The sequence below is a fragment of the Eublepharis macularius genome, chromosome 10 (genome assembly GCF_028583425.1).
Source record: "Eublepharis macularius isolate TG4126 chromosome 10, MPM_Emac_v1.0, whole genome shotgun sequence".
NCBI classification, from domain to species: Eukaryota; Metazoa; Chordata; class Lepidosauria; order Squamata; family Eublepharidae; genus Eublepharis; species Eublepharis macularius.
This window is the reverse complement of record NC_072799.1, coordinates 53,737,470-53,760,854: the sequence shown is the minus strand read 5'-3', so window position 1 is coordinate 53,760,854 and position 23,385 is coordinate 53,737,470. Positions and strand designations below refer to the sequence as shown.

The window sequence follows — 23,385 nt, the reverse complement described above, 5'->3', positions numbered from 1 at the left end:
CTTCACTTGCCCCACCCCCTTCTGCCAAGTCCTTTGTCTCGTCCGAGCTGACGGGGTCTGGCTAATCCATAACAATTGCTGGGCCCGAAACAGCTTAGGGAGTTGACTATCTCGCGCCCCATCTCAGACATGCTGGTGCAAGGACTTACTCTGTGGTTATGCCCACAGCCCAGGTGGAGTGGTGCCAGGTTTACATAGTGGCATGGGAGGGGGGTTACATCAGCAGAAATCTGGGATACACTGGTGTAACTCCTCGTCAGCTCTCTGAGCACTTTTGCCCCCGCCCCCTCAGGATTGTGCTGTAAGTGCAGGGAGAGACAGAAGGAATTCCACAGTAAGGGGGCAACTGCTGAAAAGACCCTTATAGCAGTGATACTCCATCCACAGCTTGCCGAGTACCACATTCACAATACCATCAACCCAAAGAGCCACAATTACTTCCATCCCTGATGTGATGACTACACCTCAAGGTGGCTTGCAGTTTACTTGTTCATATGGTGCCTATTATTTCCAGGTAGGAATCGGTTTCCATCCCCGAGCCCCACAGATCAAAGACTGCGGCCACTTTCCTGAAATACGAGGCAGGTGCCAAATTGGGGAACAGTGCTCAGAAGAGCCACAGGTGGCATGACAAAGCCACAAGTGGCTCTTGAGTCACTGAAAATCACTGCGTTAAAGTATCACCCTCCTCATCTCTGAATGCTGGGGGATATTAATAAGGGGCCAAAAAGTAGAATCCTGTGTCTATGCAGGACCATATGGTCCCCACAAGTATTTGAACCCAGTTAAGTATATACAATCTTTCCAGTAAGACACTCTGCAGTCTGGTGAATTAATCCTGTCTCTTCACAGAAGGGGGGATTATCACACCAGCTTTATCACTGCATTCCCTTTCACAGAATGTACTGACACTTGGAAACTCACACCCTGGAAATTTAGTTGGTCTCCAAGGTGCTACTGGACCTGAATCTTGCTCTTCTATTACAGACCAACATAGCCACCCACCTGAAACTATTGATACTTGAGTTATTCAAGACATAAAATAGAGTCACTGATGAATACATTTGGAAGTGAGTTGTAATATTCTCAAAGTAATCCCCAAATATCATGAGACATACGCTGCCGACTTCTGCAGTTTTGAAAATAATCAGATACTCTTTCAGCAGTCATGGAAATATTTTGTTTCCACAGTTACACTGTAAACTTTCTCATAACAGGTGTAGGAATTTGCACTGTAATGTCAGATAGTTGATTGTGTCAACTCAGTGGGCAGAATCCTTTCTCCCTCTTAGCAGCTAAGATTTAACTTGATGATTATCCCTTAAAATGATAAATTCTCAACAATCTTTACCTTACCTTGGGTGTGTATATTTCTATAATGACTGACAACTGCATTGCTAATCTGTCAGATGTTACTGTGCAAGTCTGCCTAGAAGTTTCATCCTTTGAACAAGCCTTTCAATTCTGTGCGCTGGTGGCAATGCCTTTAAGATAATATGCTCCGTGCATGTTCAGAGACACTTCCTCTCAAGTTAGGCCACAAATGCAAAGAACAATATTCACAGGTCGTAGCAGCTAAAACTATTTCCAGGGATCCACATGAGTGGAATTAAGTGGAAATCAAATCTTCTGCAAATAGTCTTATAACCATGCAACAGATGTTGTGAGATGTTGTGTTCCCAGCCTAAAATGATGTGATTCTAGACAATATTCAGAATATAGCCATGAAATAGGAATAGCAGTTTATAAGAAAAATATCAATAGGAACCCTCCTTTAGAGAGAGGAGCCATATTCAGATTGTTCACTGAGATCAATGGTTCTTTAAGTGCACTCCACTTCCCCTGATTGCTCACACTGAAAGCAGAGTTTTTGAGATGTGTCGTGCTTCCTTTGGCTCAAATGGAGCCCTGCATCAAACCCATTACGTTGGGTGTAATGTACTAACAAGCTGAGGAACAGAGCTGAAGAGAAATTGAATAATGACCCCAAATAATGATCAGTCCATTAAGAGGCACGCATATTGACCAAAGTCTAGCTTGCAGTGGGATTCCCAATGCACTGCATCGTAGGAATGGGGGGTCCAATAAGAATGTGATGAATTTCCCTGCAGCTTTAATCTCCAATGAAAAACAAACAAGCCGTCACAAGACAGAAGAACCTTGATATGTATAAATGAAAGGAAATGCTTTCTCTGGAGTGGGGTTACACAAAAAAAAGTATACTGCCTCTGAAGTGTCACCAGTGGTTTTCTTGAGTCAGAACAGAACAGTCTCAACAGCAGTGACTTCATAATCATGCATTGCTGGGAATGGAGTTTGTCATGTTCACAATTCCAGCATGGCTTCCAGTCAAGAGCCGTGGATTACTGTGTCCATAATCACTTAACTTTCCCATGCATATTTCAGCTACAAATAAAGAAAGCAAGTAAGCAAGCGATGAGCACGTTCTCTGTACTACATAGGTCAAACAGCAAAAAAATTAGCCACAAGATTATATTTATGTGCCTAAGTAAGGCACAGTAGCATCCTCTACTGGTTGTCCACAGTAAGATTGGGTCTCTGACCCATCACTTCATCATCACTTTCACTTGTAGGATACCCATTTTGGGGAGGGGAGGGCCTGCAACAAGGGTTCTGTATGCTAATATTTTTTTACTTAAAAGAGATTAATTCAGACGTTAAAGAAACTTATCCAACAGGTGTTCCTGTGGAAGAAATACTGAAGCTTATAGACAGTGTTTTGCTACGTAGAAGAGGGAAAGTGCTTGATGGCTTAATGGAGTTTTCTTTCTCTTCTTGACCTTTGTTCTAAGCCTCAGAAGAAGAAGGTGGGAAACCTTTCCAATGTCCAATCTGTGGCCTGGTTATAAAAAGGAAGAGCTACTGGAAACGACACATGGTGATTCATACAGGCTTAAAAAGTCATCAGTGCCCTTTGTGTCCATTTCGCTGTGCACGCAAGGACAATCTCAAATCACACATGAAGGTAAGGTCATCAGATTCTGGCAATGAAGAAATCTGGCCCATAAAGCTGTTGTTGAAGGTTTAAAATCTGCTCCTAATAAAATCCGGTGTGGCTTTCTGTAGTGTGCATATCAGTGTTGGGAATTCGTTTTCACCGCTGGAAGGGTAGACAGTAAAAGCAGTAGCCTTAGTGATGTCTGTAACAAATGTTTTCACTTTTTGGCCACAGTCCAATGAATCAGTTAGCCTGCACACAGGGCATTGCTTGTAGTTCCCTTCCTCCTGTACTGCCTAGATTGTGGTTCTGTGGGATGTGGTGTCTGTGCCCAAATAAACATTAGAAGCTTGACAATGCATAGTTCTTCTGGATCATAGCCAGTCAGTGCAATCCTAGACAGAGTTACACCCTTCTAAGTCAGCTGAAATTAATAGAAGGGTGCAACTCTGCTTAGGATTGCACAAGATGGGTAACCATGTTAGTCTGCCTACAGCAGTAGAAAAGAGCAAGAGTTCAGTAGCACCTACAAGAGATTTCATGAGTCACAGCTCATTTCTTAAGATACAGCTAGAATGTGAGTCCATCTGTCCTTATATCTTGGGAGAGTGGAGTGATTTCAGATGTTGAATGACAGTAGCGGTGAATGACAACTGCAGGCAGGTTTGGATAGGGTGGGATATGCAGAGTAGTAGTAGGTGTGGAGAAATTTGCATTGGTAACGAGACAGGAAGTCTAGGTCTCGATTCAGTCCAGGTGGATGCATTGTCTTGAGTGTCATTATCAGTTGCAATTCAACTGTCTCTCTTTCTAAACTCACTGTGAAATTCCTCTGCAGGTCAGCAACTGAATGTCCTGGAAGGTTAAAATGTTGCCCCACTGGTTTTTGAATGTTGTGGTTTCTGATGTCAGCCTTATGTCAATTAATTCTTTGTCTAAGGGACTAGCCAGTTTGTCCAATGTAGAGGGTGGAAGAACATTGCTGACACGTGATGGTGTAAATCACATTGAAGGATGAGCAGGCATATGAACCTGAGATGGTATGGCTGATGTTGGGTCCACTCATGGTGTTGCTAGGATCTATATGAGCTAGCAAACAACAGGCTGGGGCATATTTGGACATTCTATGATTGTATGTGGTTATCATCCTGTAAACAAGTACCAGAGCACTTTATAATAATGCACTTCGCTTACGATTGTTTGCTTATGAGTATTTCCCCAGTGAGGTGGTCTCTGTTTTTGCCAGGATCTGTATGAGAGCAAAGTTGGCATCTTGGTTTGTTGCAGGCCTTCAGTCGAGACCTAGGTTTCCTGTTTCATTACCAATGCTGGTTTCTCCACATCTACTGCACCTCTGCATATCCCACTGAATCCAATCATGCCTGCTATTGTCATTTACCAGCTGTTGTCATTCAGCATCTGAAATCACTCCACTCTCCAAGATATGACAGATGGACTCACATTCTAACTATATCTGAAGAAGTGAGCTGTGACTCATGAAATCTCATATCCTACTGCAAATTTTGTTAGTTCATAGGTTATACTGGACTCTTGCTCTTTTCTAGGATTGCACAGTTAGTCTCATACAAGTAGCTGTCTGCCTGTGGTAATGTGCTTTCTAAGGAGGGAAATGTAGTTATCCATACAGTGCTCTTGCAAGGAGAAAGCAGCTGGGATGGGGACGCTCCAGAGACATCTCTAATACAACCAGAGGAGTTAGCCGTGTTAGTCTGTAGTAGCAAAATCAAAAAGAGTCCAGTAGCACCTTTAAGACTAACCAATTTTATTGTAGCATAAGCTTTCGAGAATCACATTCTCTTCATCAGATGCCCTCCATGCATCTGACAAAGAGAACGTGATTCTCGAAAGCTTATGCTACAATAAAATTGGTTAGTCTTAAAGGTGCTACTGGACTCTTTTTGATCTCTAATACAAGGCATACAGTGACTAAAAGAAAGGAATTCTCATCCCTATTAGCCACATACAGCAAGGGAAAACAAAAGCCTGCAGCAACATCAAGCAGACTCCCTTTAGGGGGAAATAAATTAATAATGGTTGTGCTTTCGACCCTGTGAATGTCAGAAACTTCCTGTGATGGACTTCTCATTCTACTTGATATTGTTTGTGATGCCTAAGACTCAGAACAGATAATAGATTTCCATGAAGGTGTTGACAAAAATATTAACTATGTGGTGTTTTGTCCCCTTACCCAAGGATATAACATGAAGCTGGTGGAAATCAGGTGGAAAGTCTCCACGTCTTAACCTGTAATTAGTACCAGAACCATAAATTGAAAACACAGTCTCTGAAACAGAGATTTATTTCTAAGTAAATGTGCTTAGGATAGACGTTTGTTTCACTGATAAATATTCAGTGAATGGGCTGGTCCATTGGAACAAAAATAGAAACTTTCTAGGAAATATTTGCTTTTGGAATTGAGTTGGGAAACAATATTCTTTTAGTTTGATATTGAATACCGCTGTGACTTTCAGCTAGTGACCTCCAATAAGGATGAAAATCCTTATTGTGAACTGTTCACCATTAAATTGACCTTTATAAAGGGAGTGCCATTTTGGGTTCATAATACAGATCTCTTCTGATAAAGTCTTGAAATGTGAAGGCTCAAAGAATTCTGTGGCTTAATTATAGCTGTAACATGAACTTGGGGAATCCTTGGGAATGTGCACTCTCTCCCTCCTCCTCTCACATATAGCAATCAAATGGCTTGTATACACCTTTGTGTCATTGCAACTGATCCCAATAAAGGTATTATGTGGACAGCAATCAACTGGAAAAATTCCTGATTTGCAGCAAGCAGTAGTTTGTTGTTTCATCCAAACCACAAACTATACGTTTCATTGTTCTTTACAAACTAGGATTCCAAAACAACTAAACTAGGTACAGGGCAAGTCCAAGGATGCCCTGGACTTGTTCCATAGCAGTGTTAACAACAAAATGATTCTGATTCAGATGCAGGAGGCAGGGACAAAGCCCACAGAATGTATGTATAGCATTTGTCTGAAAGCCGTATTTTTTATTGTCGACAACTGAATCAGGTTCACCAACACCAGGATCGTGGAGAGACATTTCAGTGCCAGCTTTGCCCATTTACCTCCTCTCGCCACTTCAGCCTGAAACTCCACATGCGTTGCCATCAACACTTCCTGAGGACAGAAGCCAAAGTGAAGGAAGAAATCCAGGAAACAGATGTCAAGGTGTCACCACAGCTAAATGATGACTCCAGAATGGGACTGCAGATGGATGGGGGAGCTGACCACGCAGGGGCTGCTGCAGCATCAAGAACACCTGAGACAGCGGGACAGACTAGTGCTGCCATCCCACCTCTGCTGATAAAAGAAGAGCCCAAAGATGATAACAGCACCCCCTCCCCATCCTTTGCTCTGAGTGTTGTTGACAGAATTGCCAACAGTACAAAGCTAAAAGACTCCATTGACTTTGTGACCAATACAGCGTCAGCACTTTTCAGCCAGGACATCTCTGTCAAGATGGCATCAGATTTTCTCATGAAGCTCTCAGGTAAGTGGGCAGCAGCTTCTTTTCCTCCTAACATCATGTCTCTTTGTATCCATAGCTCCCCAAAGTCTTGTATTGGTTAGTCATTCATGCAGGGGGAATTGGGGATTGCAGTTGAGTCTGGCAGGATGTGGCGGGGGGGGGGGGAGTAGGGACGATCAAAGGCCAAGAAGCAAGATTAAGAGAAAATACCAACTTAGAGTATAAAAAATTCCCAAAGTGAGCAACATGATAGGAAATTGAACACATGCTGCAAAAGAACTAATTCGATATTCAGCATAAAACATACTCACACATATGTTACTTCCTGCTTGTGTTTTTATAACATAGATTGAACAAGGCAGTAATCTTTTAGTATTTTAGACTGAGAGATAAACTTTGGGTCTCTTTAACGATGGCCAATCTCTAACAAGTCTGAGTCAAATATGGGAGAAAAGAAGCTCTTTTATGCATAATTATCAGCAATGAATAATAGTACTTGGACAATGTAATCTCTACAGATAGATATTTTTACACATACCCCCTTTGGATCAAGCCTACATGTATATATGGGCCTTATATGTGAATAAAATGCGCTTCTGCATATTCAAAAGGGTCTGCAATTCTGTGTATTCCATTCAAGATGCATCCCCCGACTGCTCCCAAGTGTCACCCAATCGTTTACGAGTGACAAAGCAGGCTACAGGAGACAGGGAGCAGCAACAACGATCATTCTTTACAAAGGACTCCCACTTATGATTTGTTAGATCTAATGTATCTAGATATTTAGCTATTTCTGTGCAGCTACACCGATGTGTAAATGTCATGTGAACCTAGGGTTGCCGTTCCCCCAGTGGAGGCAGGGGATCACCCACTCCCACCCTCTGCCCCCACCACCACTCACCTGTCTGGAAAGGGGGAAGGCAGGGGAACAGGCCTCCCAGGTGTGCTGCTGGGGCAGCGCAAGGTTGTCACTCTCAGAAGTAAGAGTAAAGTGAGTGCCAGGTCCCCCCCTCCCGCCAGGAGGGTAAGGGACCTAGCAACCCTATGTGGACCTCAACAGTAGATGAGAAAACCACAAATGGGAACGACAGTTATTTATGTAACTGTAATTTGTGTATTGTGATGCTTTGTGTAAAAAATTAAAATTGAATTCTATGTCAACACTCCATGGCCCTATTGTGGTATGGAGGAAATGGAAAAGGGTATTATACCCAGATGCTTCCCCATTGTCTCCCATTTTGTATCATCCAAATTAGTTTCAGTTAAAGGATATGGTTCATGCGCAGAGACTCTTTTCTTAATCAAATAACCTTTTCCAGGTAGTTGGCAACCTTAGGTAATACAAAGCCATCTTGAAAGAACAAACTTCAGTTTCTGATTTGGTGTTTGTGTCGCAGAATTAGGATGGTTATTATTAAACTTTTGGAGAAGTTTTAAACTTGATGAGAATAGGAAATGTGCAAGCAACCCTGGCCTGTCCTACATGGCATTGACAATCCCCAGCATAATTAACAAATGGCACTTCACTCTCTGGAGACTGACAGTGCCCTTTTAAATGGAGATTAATTGGTCACTGACTTCCTTTAAATGTAATGTGAGTTGCATTTCAGTAAATGTCGTCATTGGCAGGTGAGCAGGGGATCAGCACTGCCATAATGACTCTTTGCTTGGTGATACGTTAGTCATGCCTCTTGGACTGGCTTATTGTCTTCATCTGCCCCAAATCCTTGTAGTTCTGGGACTGAAAAAACTATAACCTGCAGATAGGGAAGGGAAAGAAATGTTGTAGAAGGAAATCGGCAGGAAAAGAATCTCAATGTATGCAGTTTTAAGGCAGTTAAAAGGATGGATAGCACATTATTTCTACTCAAGGAATGGGTAGATTGTTTAGAATTAAGAGCGTAATGGTTTTTCCTATTAGCAATTATTGATCAGGGAGATAATTAATTCTGCCTGGGATTCTGACATTTTTCAAAGCCAAGCTCAAAAATCTAACCTATTTGTAATTCCATTCTGACAGCATAGATTAGTGTTGTTTAAAAACACGTCATTCGTTCACTCAGTAGATCAAATCAAGCCTGAATCCTCCCTAGAAGCTAAAATGACAACATTAAGGCTATCGTACTTTGGTCACATTATGAGAAGACAAGATTCTCTGGAAAAGTCAGTAATGCTAGGAAAAGTAGAAGGCAGCAGGAAAAGAGGAAGGCCTAAAAGGAGATGGCTTGACTCAATAAAAGAAGCCACGTCCTCCAGTCTGCAGGATCTGAGCAAGTCTGTTAAGGATAGGATGTTTTGGAGGTCTTTCATTCATAGGGTCGCCATAGGTTGGAGGCGACTTGCACGTAACACACACACACATTCACTCAGTAAATGTAGGCATTGTCTGTAATGAATTGAAGTTAAAGGCTATTTTTGCCAAACCAGAGGCAAAATATATATTTGGAGGGAAGGACCCCCCTGAAAACTGAACGTGCCATCATTCTTACTGTCTGTATTCACAAATGACAAGTATCTCTAGTTTTTAGCAGATAGGAATACTAAGGACACAAATGATCATTTTCATGCAAAGAGGCCCATGTGCTTATTTCACAGTGTCTTAACTAAAGGTTCTGAAACCTGGCTTGTGTGCACTGTTACCTAGCAACATGTTATAAAGTCATTGAAGGAGCAAGATATATCTCTTAAGATGAAAATGTAAACTTGGTAGATATGTCAGTGCCACACAAGGGAAAATACGTTAAAAGAAGAAATTAAACCCATTGATCAGTGAGACGAGTATTCAAAATAGCATGTTGACTTGCACATTTGATCAGTGCTGTGATGCTTATGGAGTTCTGGCCCATAAATTGACAATGTTTTATTTAGTACTTTGCTGTAAATTTGCTAGCCTCATTTTCAGAAAACATCCCCATTTATTAAAATCTGTACCCAAACTGAGTGGGAGAATAAGGATAATTCTCATCTTTCCCTTCCTCACTTCCTCCCCCAGATTTTTTCAGTCCAGATATATGTACTGCAGGCCACTCTGATAATGAACAAAATTGAAGGGGCAATGAAAAATATGGAAAAAGGGAGAGATGCCAGGGCTGCATGGCTGTATGTTAGATTAGTACAGTCTGCTTTAGCTGCCATTGCTGGCAATAACCAAGGAGTCTATTGGATGGGCAAGTCCCCTAAATTATTCTGTGAGAAACTTTCCGCTTTTGACTCAAAGCCTGTGAGAGTTCTAATACGAGGGTAGGCAACCCTGAGTGCTGAAAAAATGCACCATCTGTCTGTGAACAGTTTGGTGTTCTGGCCGATAAAAAGATGGAGGTGACAGGAGTTGTACTTGGGTGACACACTGTATTTGTGGTATATAGTTATAATTTTTCTTGCACAGAATTAAGGAACTAAAGTAAGGCTGGTTTAGAAATGTCAGTATGCAACATCATTAGTTTTGCTTTCCATGCATACACTTAAGAATGTGTTTGCAGTGGATGATAGGTGTAACATAGCTGATCTGAAAAGATATTTGTGAGCAAGAGTTTATATTGAGCCCCCCCCCCCCCTTCCCAACAGTCTTACATTCAGGCACATGAATTTCACCTGAGAAAGAGTGGTGGGCTGGAAGGGCTTGAGGGGCGGCAGGGTGGAGTCCCAGTAGAGGTGGAGTCTCAGTAGGCCATGGCTTCGCTGCCACACCAGGCAGCCTCAGTCCCTGCTGGCCACACCTGAAGGACAGGCAGTGGTGCTTCCCTTCCTCAGACAGGTGATGGCAACACATATGAAGCCAGCAGCCTCTCATACCCAGCTCACGTGAGTTCTCTGAGCAGCAGTGTTTGCAGCTGCACAGGACTGCACCAGCTATTGGCATGGGGCTGCTGGCATTCAGTGGAAACAGGGCCAGAAGAAGCTCCAGTGGTTGATGTCACTGTTTCAGGTCCCCCCAAATCCTAGTTTGACTAATGATCTGCCATGTTGAGAGCCTTCTTCACGTAGTTTTCTTTTTGTTGTTCTTTTCCTAGTTACATTTGTTTTTCTATCCTTACACTTTTTCCCTATGTGCCCTGTCCTATTTTGACAGGGATCCTTACGCGAATTTCCTATTTTCTTTTCATCAGAAAATTTTAAAGCATTATACAAAAGAACATTTTAAAAATTACAAAAACAGTTTAAAACGTCACATTAACATGATGCATGTTTGAGCCTTAATAATCTTTTAGGACACATTAAAATCTGAGTATAGGCTAATTCTGTGAGCTGTGTGATAGTTTCTGCAATTTACATTTGTGCTTGCAAATATTTTGTTGGAAAATCATGGCATGTCTCTTGAGTCTTGACTTCTGCCCAGTTATTTTTTCTGAGTGAAGGATTCCCTGTCCCATGCCTTCTGTAACTGCTGATGGAGTTGGCTTTTGCTGTCTGACCATACGTGACTTACTTTATTAAATCTCTTTTACCTATTCTCTTAACAGCCGCAAATCAAAAAGAACCTTTGACGCCTATATTTAAAGTGAAAGATGAACCTAAGGATGAAGAAAATACAAGTTCCACTTTGCCTAAATCCAGCTACATTTTCAGCCATGAACCTGAAACTTGTGCCCCAAGCATCCCTGAAGAGAATCTCAAACCACAGGAAGTGCCAGCAAATGTATTACGACAGGACATGTCAGTCAAAGCGGCATCTGAGCTTCTCATGAAACTATCAGGTAATTATACTCAGAATTTTGTTCTTACATTCATTTATGTTCTAGCATTGATAGGTGAGAAATTGCTCTCTGCTTCAGGTTGTTTGTTACTTACTACTACTACTACTAAGTTGCCAGAACTCCAGTATATAATTGCAGCAGAAGTGTAAAACATTACTTCTTCACGATATACACACACCCAGTTCAAGACTTTATAGACCCTGTCAACAGCTAGGGTCCCTAAGCTCTAAGAAACCAAGGAGGCATTATCCCCACCCTTCACATGTGCATTGTTGCATCTAATTCATGATGCAGTTGCAGTCAGTTCATATGCAGCAATTAAATATTACAATTGGGAACATTAAAATATTCCTTGACGTATTTTATTTTTATTTTATTCATTTATGCCCCACCTTTCTCCCCCAAACCCAGAACAGCTTAAATTACTTTTCTCTACCCTGTTTTATCCTCACAACAACACTGTGAGGTTGGTTAGGTTGAGACTGTGTGACTGGCCTAGGGTCACCCAGCAAGCTTCCGTGGCAGAGTGGGGATTCAAGCCCAGGTGGTACTGACCTTTTTACAATGTGGATTTCTAGTCATATGTGTCTTGCATTTCTTATTTTTTAAAGCTACTTTCAGTGATTGCAGTAACCTTGGCCAGAGAGGCCAGTGAGCTTTCAGATTTGAGGTTGAATCTGCATTCCAGAAAGTGAGTCATAGTATAGGCCTAAAGACTATTAAAAATTCAGGATCACAGCTAATCTTTTTTTCATGTGTCATCTGTACCACTGTCCTTCAGCATTGTAGGAGATCCAGCACAATGGGTCAGTCACAACTTCTCAGAGCTCTCTCAGCTCCACCCCTCTCACAGGGTGATTGTTGTGAGGATAATAATAACACACTTTGTAAACCACTGTGTGGGGCATTAAATTGTCTTGGAGGGCGGTATATACATTGAATGTTATTATTGTTATTATTGTTGTTATTAAACAACACACCTCTGTTTACTAAATATTTTCTGTCATTGTGACAGGGATGAGAAACCATGTAGCCAGTTATCTGGTTGGTCATGCTGAGGGTCGGGAGAGGAAAAGTTTTTCTTAGCAAAGGTCTTGGCATGTCATACACTGTCTAATCTCTCCCTGGTCTGTGGGCATATAGTCTTGAGTCAAAGTTTTTACGTTGGGATAAAGTCATCGTTTATTCATATGTTCATATCACTTCATATCTATGGGACTGCTGCTCTCCCTATGCTCTGCCACTGCACTTTTGCTCATCTGAATAGAGCCTTCTGCTGGTACTAACCTGCAAGTAGGCAAAATCAACAGCTGCCTTTACATGCTCATATTTTGTGGTCGCCCCCACTTTATGGAATGGCCTACCTGAAGCAGTCAAAAAAGTCTTTATTGGATTTCGGCTTGTTTTCAAATTCTTGCAACTCATAAGCTGTTGTATTGTTTATTGAATGTCCCAGCTGTTGATCACATTAACTTACATTATGTAATCCACCTCTGTGGAAAAGGTAGATTATAAATAATGTTAAATAAAAAGTAAGTAAGTAAGTAAGTAAATGCATAGTTTAGGGCTTTGCATCTGTCATAGTCTGGCAATAAGTACAGTGCCTTTCCCAATCTGTATTTTCTGTTTCTGAAAGTGGCTAATAGTATTTTTGGCACAGAGATAAAATAAAGACTAAAATGTCATGGTGCCTGGACATCTGGTACTAAATTAAATACTTTGATTTGCCATGAGTCTCCACAGAAAAAAGGGTTACTCTGTTTTGGCAATGGGACTATAAAAGCTCTCAATTTTGGCAAATGGATAAAATACAGGATAGAAGAACAATGCTTTGAGTTCTGTTAGCTGTCCACTGGGGGAAAAACCAGGCTATAAATATCTAAATAAATATAAAATAACAAAAGGGAACCCCAAAATTCTACTTTCAAGCATCAGACCAAGGCTCTGTAATTTTTTTTCTAGTTTTTGAATAATTTAATTTTTTCCTTGTTTTTTTCTCCTGCTGAAATACTTTTATGTGGAGCAGGCAGGCAGTCCATCTCTCCTGTTTGTGTGTCTGCTGGGTATCTTAAGCTTGCACATCATACAATAACATATGTAGATAGCATGTTTGTAGTGGTAAGCTACAGGTGACTGAACCCTAAATGCATCTCAGGCTATTCAGAAAAGAATATACTGTACTCTGCATAAAATATTCAGTTAAGTAGAGATTTTGAGAAAATTTCCAGCAGCTTGCAGGGTAACACAAAATTTATTTTCACTGATCAAGCACATGTTCTTATGGGTATTGTTCTGGGTATAAATATTTGTGGTGGTGAATAAAGCATGTCTTCTTCCTATTCTCATGAATATTAAGCGTGTGTATATATCTCTGTGCTGGGAGAATGGAGTGGTCTGTTATTAATTACTGTGCATTCAGTTATAAAAAAAGAAAAAGCTGTACTTAATGAACATTTTTAGGCATCCTAATGATATGTGTAAGAAGATACCCATCGCAGACTCATTGATACAGTCACTAGGGGTAACCAGAAATGTAATACTGGTGACCAGGGCAAGCAGAGTCTTCAGTATGCTGTGGGAGTAATAGATTTTTAAAAGCTGCTGGCAACACCAGGATCTGGGAGGTGCTTCTTTCAAGAGATTGTACTTGTGCTGGAATACAGTGTCTATCGGTATGAGTTGAAGGGAACGCCTAGCCAAACATCAGGTACAAAAAGGATGCACTAACTTTGTTGAGTAGGATGGAAGCAAGAAAATCAAGCCTTAAAGATAGCAGGTGGCTGCAAAGCTTGGTCCTGATCTATGTGTGGTAGTACTATACAGTACTATATGGTTGTTTTGTATTTGTATTGGTCATAATAGCTTTATTTGAAAAATCCACTTACCCGCTATGATGGTTTCTTCATCTTTTTACATCGCTGTTCAGATGAAGTTGTTGAGAAGCCGCCCGTTAAATTCTCATTCCTTTTTGATTTTTGAACTTACTATGTTGAATTAATGTGTTTGAAATACATTAGGAAACAATTTATTTTCTCTGTGTTTGTGTGTGTGTGTTTAAGTAATCTAGTAAAATTGCTGATGTTGGTGTTTTAGTTCATCAGTAAGACTGAAAGCAAGGCATTAATAGAGATAAAGGCATTAAAAGAAACCGCACAGTTGATCTTTCTGTTCTGGCCAGCATTTGGAATTACATTAGCCTCATTCTTTAGTTCTATATTTATTGTATTCTGTACAGTTATTTATTCTGTTCCCAAACTCTTGGATTTGTTTGAAATAGCATAGAACATAAGGATGATGTATAATATCTTCTGAATGAAAAGACCTTGTCTAGCTTATTTCCTGTGTAATACCATTGTTCCCAGAAACACTGAAGTAGATGTCGCTGGACAGCCCTTTTAAATAAACACATGAGTTCTGTTCATCCTGAGCAAAATCGTTTAAGACTTGGTTGCAGGTTTTGCCAGATGTACAACACTATGCTTTTGCTGTTTGCTAAGTTGTAGCTTTAGTAGAGTAAGTGTTCATGCCTTAGCATACTTGGTAGTAACTCTGATTTGCATTACAATCTCTATGAAAGTTTAGACTATAGTTTTTCAACCCGTGCCCCAGTTTCTGGGTTTCTTCTGACCATCTGAAAATGCCTCTGAAGTTTCAGAAGCTATCTTCCGACTCCAGGTGCCTTGTGTGCTCCAAGAAATCTTTCCTTTCTCATTCTTTTTCATCTTTCTTTGATCCGAAACTGACGCTACAACAGGCCACAGTTGTGGATTTGCCATTTCTAAGGCAGAGTCTTCTTCTAGCATTTTGCCCTGAATTTAGTGTTTAATGTTCCGTATATTGATAGCATTGTCTTCAGTGCTTCCTGTCTATCTTTTACCTTACCCTCCACCCCCATCCCCAATATAATTTTGCTTCTGGCTCAGTCCCTCTTTGTCCAGAATCTCTAAGCAGAACTTTGCTGACTGTACTTAGACAAATTATCCAAGTCTTAATTGTGTCAGACCCTAATGTTTGGCCCATCTAGCTCCTCTGCCTAAATCCTCCTTTTTGAGATAGCTCTCCTTCCCAAGTTCACAAAATGCAGAGAGAATGGATATGCCTAAACAACTAATCAACCCCCAAACAGAAAAAAACCCTCTATTATTTAATATTGTTATTACAACTAATCTGAACGGAAAAATTAATTGCAGGAGGAAGTGCTCATACGTTTTCAGATGTGGCCATTTTGCTGCCTGGCTATCTGACTTAATTAGCTCATGGAAGCCTGAGTGAGGGGAAGTAATTTCTGACAGAGTTACGCAGATCTTGTGACTCAAGAGGATCTGTCTTGCCAAAGTACTGACTCACTGAATTGGGGAAGGATTTGATTCGAAGTAAGTAGTAGCTTCTATTTGCTGGAGCTATTCTGTTCTCTGGAGCTGTTATGCCCAAATGGCATATATTTTGCACGCTGAGTGTGGGGCGTATGCGCAAGAGAATGCTATATTTCTCCCTCTTCCTTTTTCCATAGGCAAACTGAGTGGACGGTCAGATAAGCTGCACGTGCATACCCACATGCATTTACTATCGTCACTCAGTGAGCAATACACAGAGACTACAGTCCCATTCAATTGCAGTTCCATTCACTGAAAAAAAATCAAATTCCAACCATGGTAAGAATCCTGGAAACTAGTAGAACTGCTTATAGTCCTGCCCTAGGCAGAAAACGTACATCTCTGATACAGAGAGTAGGCAGAAGAGTTGGTACACTGAAAACTGTACCCCTGCTTGATCCCATTCTGTGCATGCCCACCATGTTTCTACTGAATGTGTTGCTTGCCCTGTGTTATGTTTGTTTATTATGCATGGCTTTGCCATACTATGTGCTCTCTTGGGTTGCTTTGTCAAGCACCCCCTTGGTCTTACCATATTTATAACACAGGGAGACTTTCTTCACTGTGCCTGGAATTTGGGATAAATACTTCTCCCTTGTGGGAGAAGTAAAATTCATGAGAATTTTGGGGGAAAGTTCCATGCAGAAATGTGTTTGCCTTTAAAATTAGGGGAAATGAACAACTATAACTAATTAGTTTTAGTAACAAATATAGCAAAGGTAAAGAAAAAAAATAGAAATTTAGAAAGAAAAAATATTTTTTAAAATTGTCTCTTCCTCAGAGGCCCCAAATCCTGCCCCCGCTAAAATCCATATGTTCTCAGCAGCCCCCTTGCACCCTTTCACAGGAGTGACCTTGCTGTGGGACATTCTTTGTGCAAAATAGGTCAGTTTGCACTGCAATGAACTGACAAAACTGCAGGGTTCTGCCTCAGGCCCTGCCTGGCACCAAAAATGTTGATTTCCAAAGCTGGCAAACCTAGACAACCTTTCTACCCCATAAAAATGCAGGATGGTTCTACCGTTCTTCTCTCTTGCATGTTTTTTGAGTTGGACTTTTGATAAATCTGAAATACTGTTTTTTAAAAAAAGGTATGTACACACATAGCAAGAAGCAAAGCAAAAAAGGAAGTTTCTCATGATTAATGTTGTGAAGGAAGACAGCAGTCTCTCGGTCATGTTGCTTAATACTGAAATTATATTTAAAGCCGTGGTTCAGTTTGGTCAAAACAACTATTTGTCCCAACATATATACATATGGTAAAGATTAAGAAGGCAAAATTATGTAACTACTGAAAGTTTTTTCAAGTGCACATTATTTATCAGACTAGTAAGTAAGGTAAAGGAAAATACAGGAGACACTTCAGTATTTATATAGTAGCATTTGGATCTCATAATTTCCATTCAGATGTGTAATGTGATCCCGTGTCTCTGTTACTGTATTAATGCAAGCAAGTATAGTGCAACAACATATGTTATTGTCATGTAATTTAAGGGTTTGAATAATTTTAAATACCTCAGCTGCATTTTACAATCCAGTAGAATCCACGAGAGTGGTCCAGCTCTCCCTTACCCAAACTGGACTAAAAAGGTTACTGCACCAACTAGGTGAATAGTGCAAAAAGGAGGCCCTCAAAATAAATTATGTCAAGACCAAGGTCATGGTGTTTAGAAGGCGGCCCAGAAGGACTACTTGGAGTATTCATGGAATTCCCATTGAACAGTGCAGCTCCTATAAGTATTTGGGAGTGACCTTTAATGAGACCCTAAATTGGAATATACATCTGGATATTGTCAAATCCTCCACTTTAAAAATAATAGGGGCAATTCTGAGATTTTATTACACCAAGGGTGGATCTCTTGTAGACCCTGCAATAAAACTGTATTTATGTAAGGCAATCCCCCACCTCCTTTATGGTACAGAGGTCTGGGGTTGGAAAGAACATATCATAACCCGTCTGGAATCAATTCAAAATCTTTTCATTAGATGATTGCTTGCACTACCCAGGGGGACCCCTGCAGCCCTAATGAGGGCAGAACTTGGTCTGCCTTTAGTTAGAGCTAGGGTTCATTTGGCCATACTTAAATTCTGGAGCAAGGGCAATACTGTTATTACCAACACTTTCAGCAAGCAATGCTTTCAGCTGATGACACACAGTGACTCACCCTGGGCAGTCTGCTACAATAACATTCTTGTTCATTATACCATTCCAGATGATTTGTTGGGGGTCTTAAATAATGGCTCCAACTTACAAAATTGGGTCTACAGACGTGATGCTCTTTTGGACAGTCTTACAATTTCCCAGTCTAGATCTTCCCCCCTGGTTTAAACTGATCAAAAGAGATCATGTTAGATCTCCTTATTTAGTGAATATCACATCCCAAAATCTCAGAAAATCATTTACCTCCCTGAGCTTTCAAACAATGCCGACAGCTTTACTTACAGGAAGATACCATCAAACCCCAATGGCTCTCTGTCTCTGCATATGCGGTGCCTCAGTTCCTGAGGATCTTCTACATTACACCTTATTTTGTCCCATGTATGCAGAGGTTAGAGCTAAATTTCTTGCTAACTTGTTAGTGGGGCATAACTTTACCTCTGATATTGACAAATTAGTTTTTTTTGTTATCTGATACTGATTCATTTGTCACTAGCAGAGTATCCCGGTTTGCCTTAGCTGCAAAAAAGATTAGGGCCAAGATTGTTTCCTCAGAAACCTAACTTTTCTCATAACTATCTGGTATTTATTAAGGTCCCATTTTAATTGTATTTTATTTATTTTAATAACTGTATTTTATGCTTGTAAGATAGATTTCTATTTTTACTGTTTTTAACTTTGTATTGTGATGGCCTTTGGCCATATACAATTAAACCTACTACTAGAATCCATGAGAGAGAGAGGGAGAGAGGGAGAGAGAGAGAGAGAGATTCTCTCCCAGTATGTCTACACAGATCATTCTCATTCAGCATGTGTTTAGCATAATACAGTAAACCTCGTACCAGAAATACGTTTGTATTTTCTGTCCCCCAGAGAAAGTTTCCTACTAATATTCAGTGTTAAAAAATCCTCCCCAAATGAGATGTAAAATAAATATTTTTTATGAATCAGTAAATTTCCAAATATTATGAGCAGCTCAGATAAGGAACCCTTTTTCATTATATCCTTCTTGTATTTATTTTGCCCTCATCATTTTGACAGCAAGAAAGTTTTCTAGCTACGTATAAATAACCCTCTGTTGATTGTTCTGTAGATAACTTTTGAAATGTTGTGCTTATATAGGACTAATAAAAATTACAGATCTTTTTCATTTTGTTTTAAAATCACCTTTCATTCATATTCAGATCCTGCGTAACTTCCGTTTTACTTCTTAAGCAGATGGAATGTTTATTTTCTATTTGTTAAACGATGAATCCAAAATCTATAACATTATCATTTTAATACATGTTCATTTCATACACATTTGTCTCCTGTTATTTGGCAAATTGCTGCTAATCGCTTCCACTTCAGAGGCTTGTGATCAGATACTCTGGCATATTCTCTAAATGCACTGTATTCATTGCACAAAAAAAGAGAGAGGTTGTTTGAGTATAGTGGTTTTGCAAAAACAGTGATGAAATAATTTCCTGCTAAGATTTTTTTTCATGTTATTGCTTTGAAGCAAGCGTTACTGGTTTTCATCTAGAATGGTTTAGAGGGAATGTCTAACATTTTGCCGTATCAATCTTACCTCGCTTAAAACTTTTAAAGGGTAAGTAAAAACTGACTCATATGTAGGTTTCTGGGGCAATATGATACACAGTCACTACATCTATATTTCACATAGTGGCATTTATCTGAATTTGGCTGCGTATGTGTAACAGTGCACAAGAGAAATGTCTAATGTAGGAAAGACTGCCATTTTCATGAAGTGTAGACCTGTCATGTCAAAACCCTGAGAGGACATTTGCACCTTCAACTGTTCTTTCACCTAAGGATTTCACTAAGCGTGGAGTAATTCCACAACTGGTGGCGTTTTCCCTTTTGTACAAACTTCTAAATGCATGTCCCAGAATAGTGCCTAACAAATCTAAATGCATCTTTCCAGCGCTGCTTTCTCATCCACACATTGAGACCCCTAACCTGCGACTGTCTAGCTGACCCTTCACGTGCAATTGGTAGCAATTCTGAGAATGCTACCTTTGAGGTCATGACATTCACCTGTCTGCCTAAATATTTCCTCCAGGATCATATGACTACATTTATCAACATTATTGATGCCAACATGCACCATGATCTATCATCCTATCTAGACAGCATGTGATGTCTGCAACTTTCACGCCTGGCAGGCAAGTCATTGTGCGGTCAAAAACCCTGTCACACACTTCATTGTATATATTCCTGATAAGTGAATCACGTACTACCAAAAGCCTGCCTTCCCCCCAAACCCCAGGCGGGTATCCTTGGTATGAGAGGATACTGGTCCGTCATCTGATGAAGGGGTCACATGTAGACATGGGCACGATCTGAATTACGAATTCAAAAAAACCCCAATTTTGGCGTTTGCGCCATCGTGACTCAGCTAATCGGTTCCGTCCATGGCAACCGATCCAGCAGTCGGGGGTTTGCTTGTTCGGGACTTGATCGGATATATTGGTTTCTGTTCAGAATTGCAGACACTCTTGCGCCAGTAATTTATTCCCGGGGCAACGGAGCCAGGGGAATGAGCTGTGTTTGCCCTGCTTCTGTCGCCCTTGAAACACGAATGGAAGCCCAGCTTTCCTTGATTAGCAGGCTTCCTTCCAACCACGGAGGGAGGGGGAAGGGGGTGTTCTGAAGCCATGGGCACAAAGGAAAGGCAAAAGGCAGCGCGGGAGGCTGGGAGGCCGCCCATGCTGTTCGTCTTTCCCCAGGACAAGGGGCGCGTGGGCAAGCCAGCCGCCCCTTGTCCTGGGGAAAGGCAAAAGGCAGCGCAGGAGGCTGGGAGGCCGCCTGCACCGTTCGCCTTTCCTCAGGACAAGGGGCGCGCGGGCAAGCCGGCCGCCCCTTGTCTTGCGGGGCAGGTGAACAGCGCGAGCAGCCGCCGAGCCACTTGTGCTGCTGCCAGCTCCGCAGCGCACCGGGACAGCCGGCTTGCTGCGTGGGTGGGGGGGGGGGCGACCCAGGAACGCGCGCACATGCGCACGCAAGAGCCTGACTACGGTTGCCCTGGGTGCTGGCAACCATAGATCCGGCCCTGGGAATGTCCCTTCCCTGAGGGGAGGTGGCTCGTTGCCGGGTTAAAAACTACCCCCCCTCTACACTAAGTGTGTGTGAATGTCCCCTCCCTCCCTGAAGGGAGGCGTCTCATCGACACTTCCCCTGCCCGCCGGGCCTGGCGGCCACTGCCACCAACCGCCATTCCTATATTGCTGGAAACAGCGGGGCGCCCTCCCGCTTTGGCCTTCCCAATTCCGGATCGGAAATGGGACTTGATCGGTTAGAATCGGTGGCCTGGGTTCGGCAGCGGCCCGGATCCACAAACGGCTTAATCGGTATTTTTTTGGGATCGTGCCCATCTCTAGTCACATGTAAGGGAGCATGTCCCTCCTCCTCAGCCTGTTGCCCTCCAACCTTGAGACTCTCAATCTGCACAACAGCAGAAGAGCTATTAGCTCAGGAGTGGGACAGTTCTAGCAGGTCTCTGAAGGTCTCGTCCACATACACACCCTCTCAGCTTTTCCAGGTTGGCAGCCCTAGCCTCAAGTGAACAAACTGGTTCCCTGTGATCTAAGAGCCCCATTCATCAAGCACAGCGGGCAGATAATCATACATGTGGCACTCCCTACAAAACACTGGATACCCCACACTCCCCTGCTAGCTTTCTACCTTCATAACCAGTTTGGTTGTTCAAAGGTATTTTAGGGTTGAAAAAGAGTGCTTACTCAAATTTGTGCAGATTACCACAGTGGGAACGATATTGTAGGATACTACCCTCCTTGCTGATGTGGAGCTTGGATGCCTTTTTCAGGAAATTCAGACCAGCGGGGTTGTTTCCTGCTCCCCCTTGACTTCCTTTGCTGAACTCCCAAGCTCAGCTCCCCTGTCAGAAGCCCTGTTCAAAAGCACTGGATACAAGCCCTGGGATGCAGCCACCCAGGAAAACTTGTCAAAGCTCATCAAAAAGTTAATTAATTAATTAACTTAAAATCAAAAAGGTGGCAGAGCAGTTTTTAAACTAAATGCTAGGGGAAAGCCGACAAGAGATAAAGTGTCTCTGGTTCAGGATGGTTCATCTCAGAGAGATGAAGGGCTAGGTATAACACTTCTACAGGGAGATAGATTAGAGTTGTCAACTGAGATGGAGACAAACAGTGCAGATGACCTAACTACGTCTCGAGGCAAAGTGTGCCGGGGAAGTTACAGGTGTTTATATACAAATGCTAGAAGTGTCCGAGGTAAAATTGGGGAGCTGGAATGTTTAGTGTTGGGCGAATCCATAGACATTGTGGGCATATCAGAAACTTGGTGGGATGAGGAAAATCAGTGGGACACGGTGATTCCTGGATATAAATTATATCGGAAGGATAGGGAGGGAAGGGTTGGTGGTGGGGTGGCTCTATATGTCAGAGAAGGTATACATTCCAGTAAGATTGAGAAGGTAACTGAATTAGATTCGCTTCTGGAAATGCTATGGGTTGAAATTACGGGCCCAAATGGAAACTTAACTGTGGGAGTTTGTTATCGCCCTCCAGATCAGAAAATAGAGGAGGATTATAAAATGATGACAGGATTAAAGATGGCTGCTAAACAAAAAAACTGTGTTGTAATGGGTGATTTTAACTACCCACACATTGACTGGGCCAATGGGTGTTCGAATCGGGGGAGAGAAAGTGAGTTTCTAGACTGTCTCAATGACTGTGCTATGGAACAGATGGTTACAGAACCTACTAGGGGAGAGGTGAGCCTGGATTTGGTCCTCAGTGATGCTGAAGACCTGGTGAGAGATGTAAATGTGATTGCACCACTTGGGAACAGTGACCATAATGTTATTGAGTACAACATATGTATAAATAGGAAATTGCCAAATAAGACCAACACAGCCATGTTTAACTTCAAAAGGGGTAACTTTTCTGAGATGAGGGGGTACGTGAAGAAGAAACTGAAAGGGAAAGTAAAAAAGGTCAAAACACTTGGGGAATCTTGGAGACTATTTAAAACTACAATCCTGGAAGCTCAAATTAAATATATACTGCTGGTTAGGAAAGGCACAAATAGGTTTAGGAAAAGGCCAGCATGGTTAACAAGCAATGTAATAGAAGCTGTAAAAGGTAAAAAGGATTCTTTTAGGCAGTGGAAAACTAGTCGGAGTGAGGTTGATAAAAAGGAGCATAAGCTGTGGCAAAAAAAGTGCAAGTCTGTGATCAGACAGGCAAAAAGGGAATATGAGGAGCATATTGCAAAGAACATAAAGAAAAACAATAAACAATTCTTTAAATATATTAGAAGTAGGAAACCAGCTAGGGAGGCCGTGGGGCCCTTGGATGACCAAGGCGTAAAAGGATTACTAAAGGGTGATAGGGAAATGGCCGAGAAGCTGAATGCGTTCTTTGCTTCTGTCTTCACTGTGGAAGATAAGAAGTGCATGCCCACTCCGGAAGCACTGACTTTGGGAGGGGTTTTGAAAGACCTGAGTCACATTGAGGTGACGAGAGAGGAGGTTATGCGACTGCTAGATAATTTAAAAACTGATAAATCACCGGGCCCAGATGGCATACATCCAAGAGTTCTGAAAGAACTCAAGTGTGAACTTGTAGATCTCCTCACAAAAATATGTAATCTGTCATTAAACTCTGCATCTGTTCCTGAGGACTGGAAGGTAGCTAA

At 41.6% G+C, this 23,385-nt stretch overlaps 1 protein-coding gene across 1 annotated transcript in view; it reads left to right on the top strand.

The window, feature by feature from the left end:
• Positions 1 to 23,385, top strand: part of ZNF827 (zinc finger protein 827) — a 146,121-nt gene that overhangs the window by 48,235 nt on the left and 74,501 nt on the right. Inside the window, exons 3-5 of the mRNA XM_054990598.1 lie at positions 2,814 to 2,986; positions 6,016 to 6,496; positions 10,936 to 11,169. Of these exons, the coding sequence (XP_054846573.1) occupies positions 2,814 to 2,986; positions 6,016 to 6,496; positions 10,936 to 11,169 (888 nt within the window). The remainder of the gene's footprint in view (positions 1 to 2,813; positions 2,987 to 6,015; positions 6,497 to 10,935; positions 11,170 to 23,385) is intronic.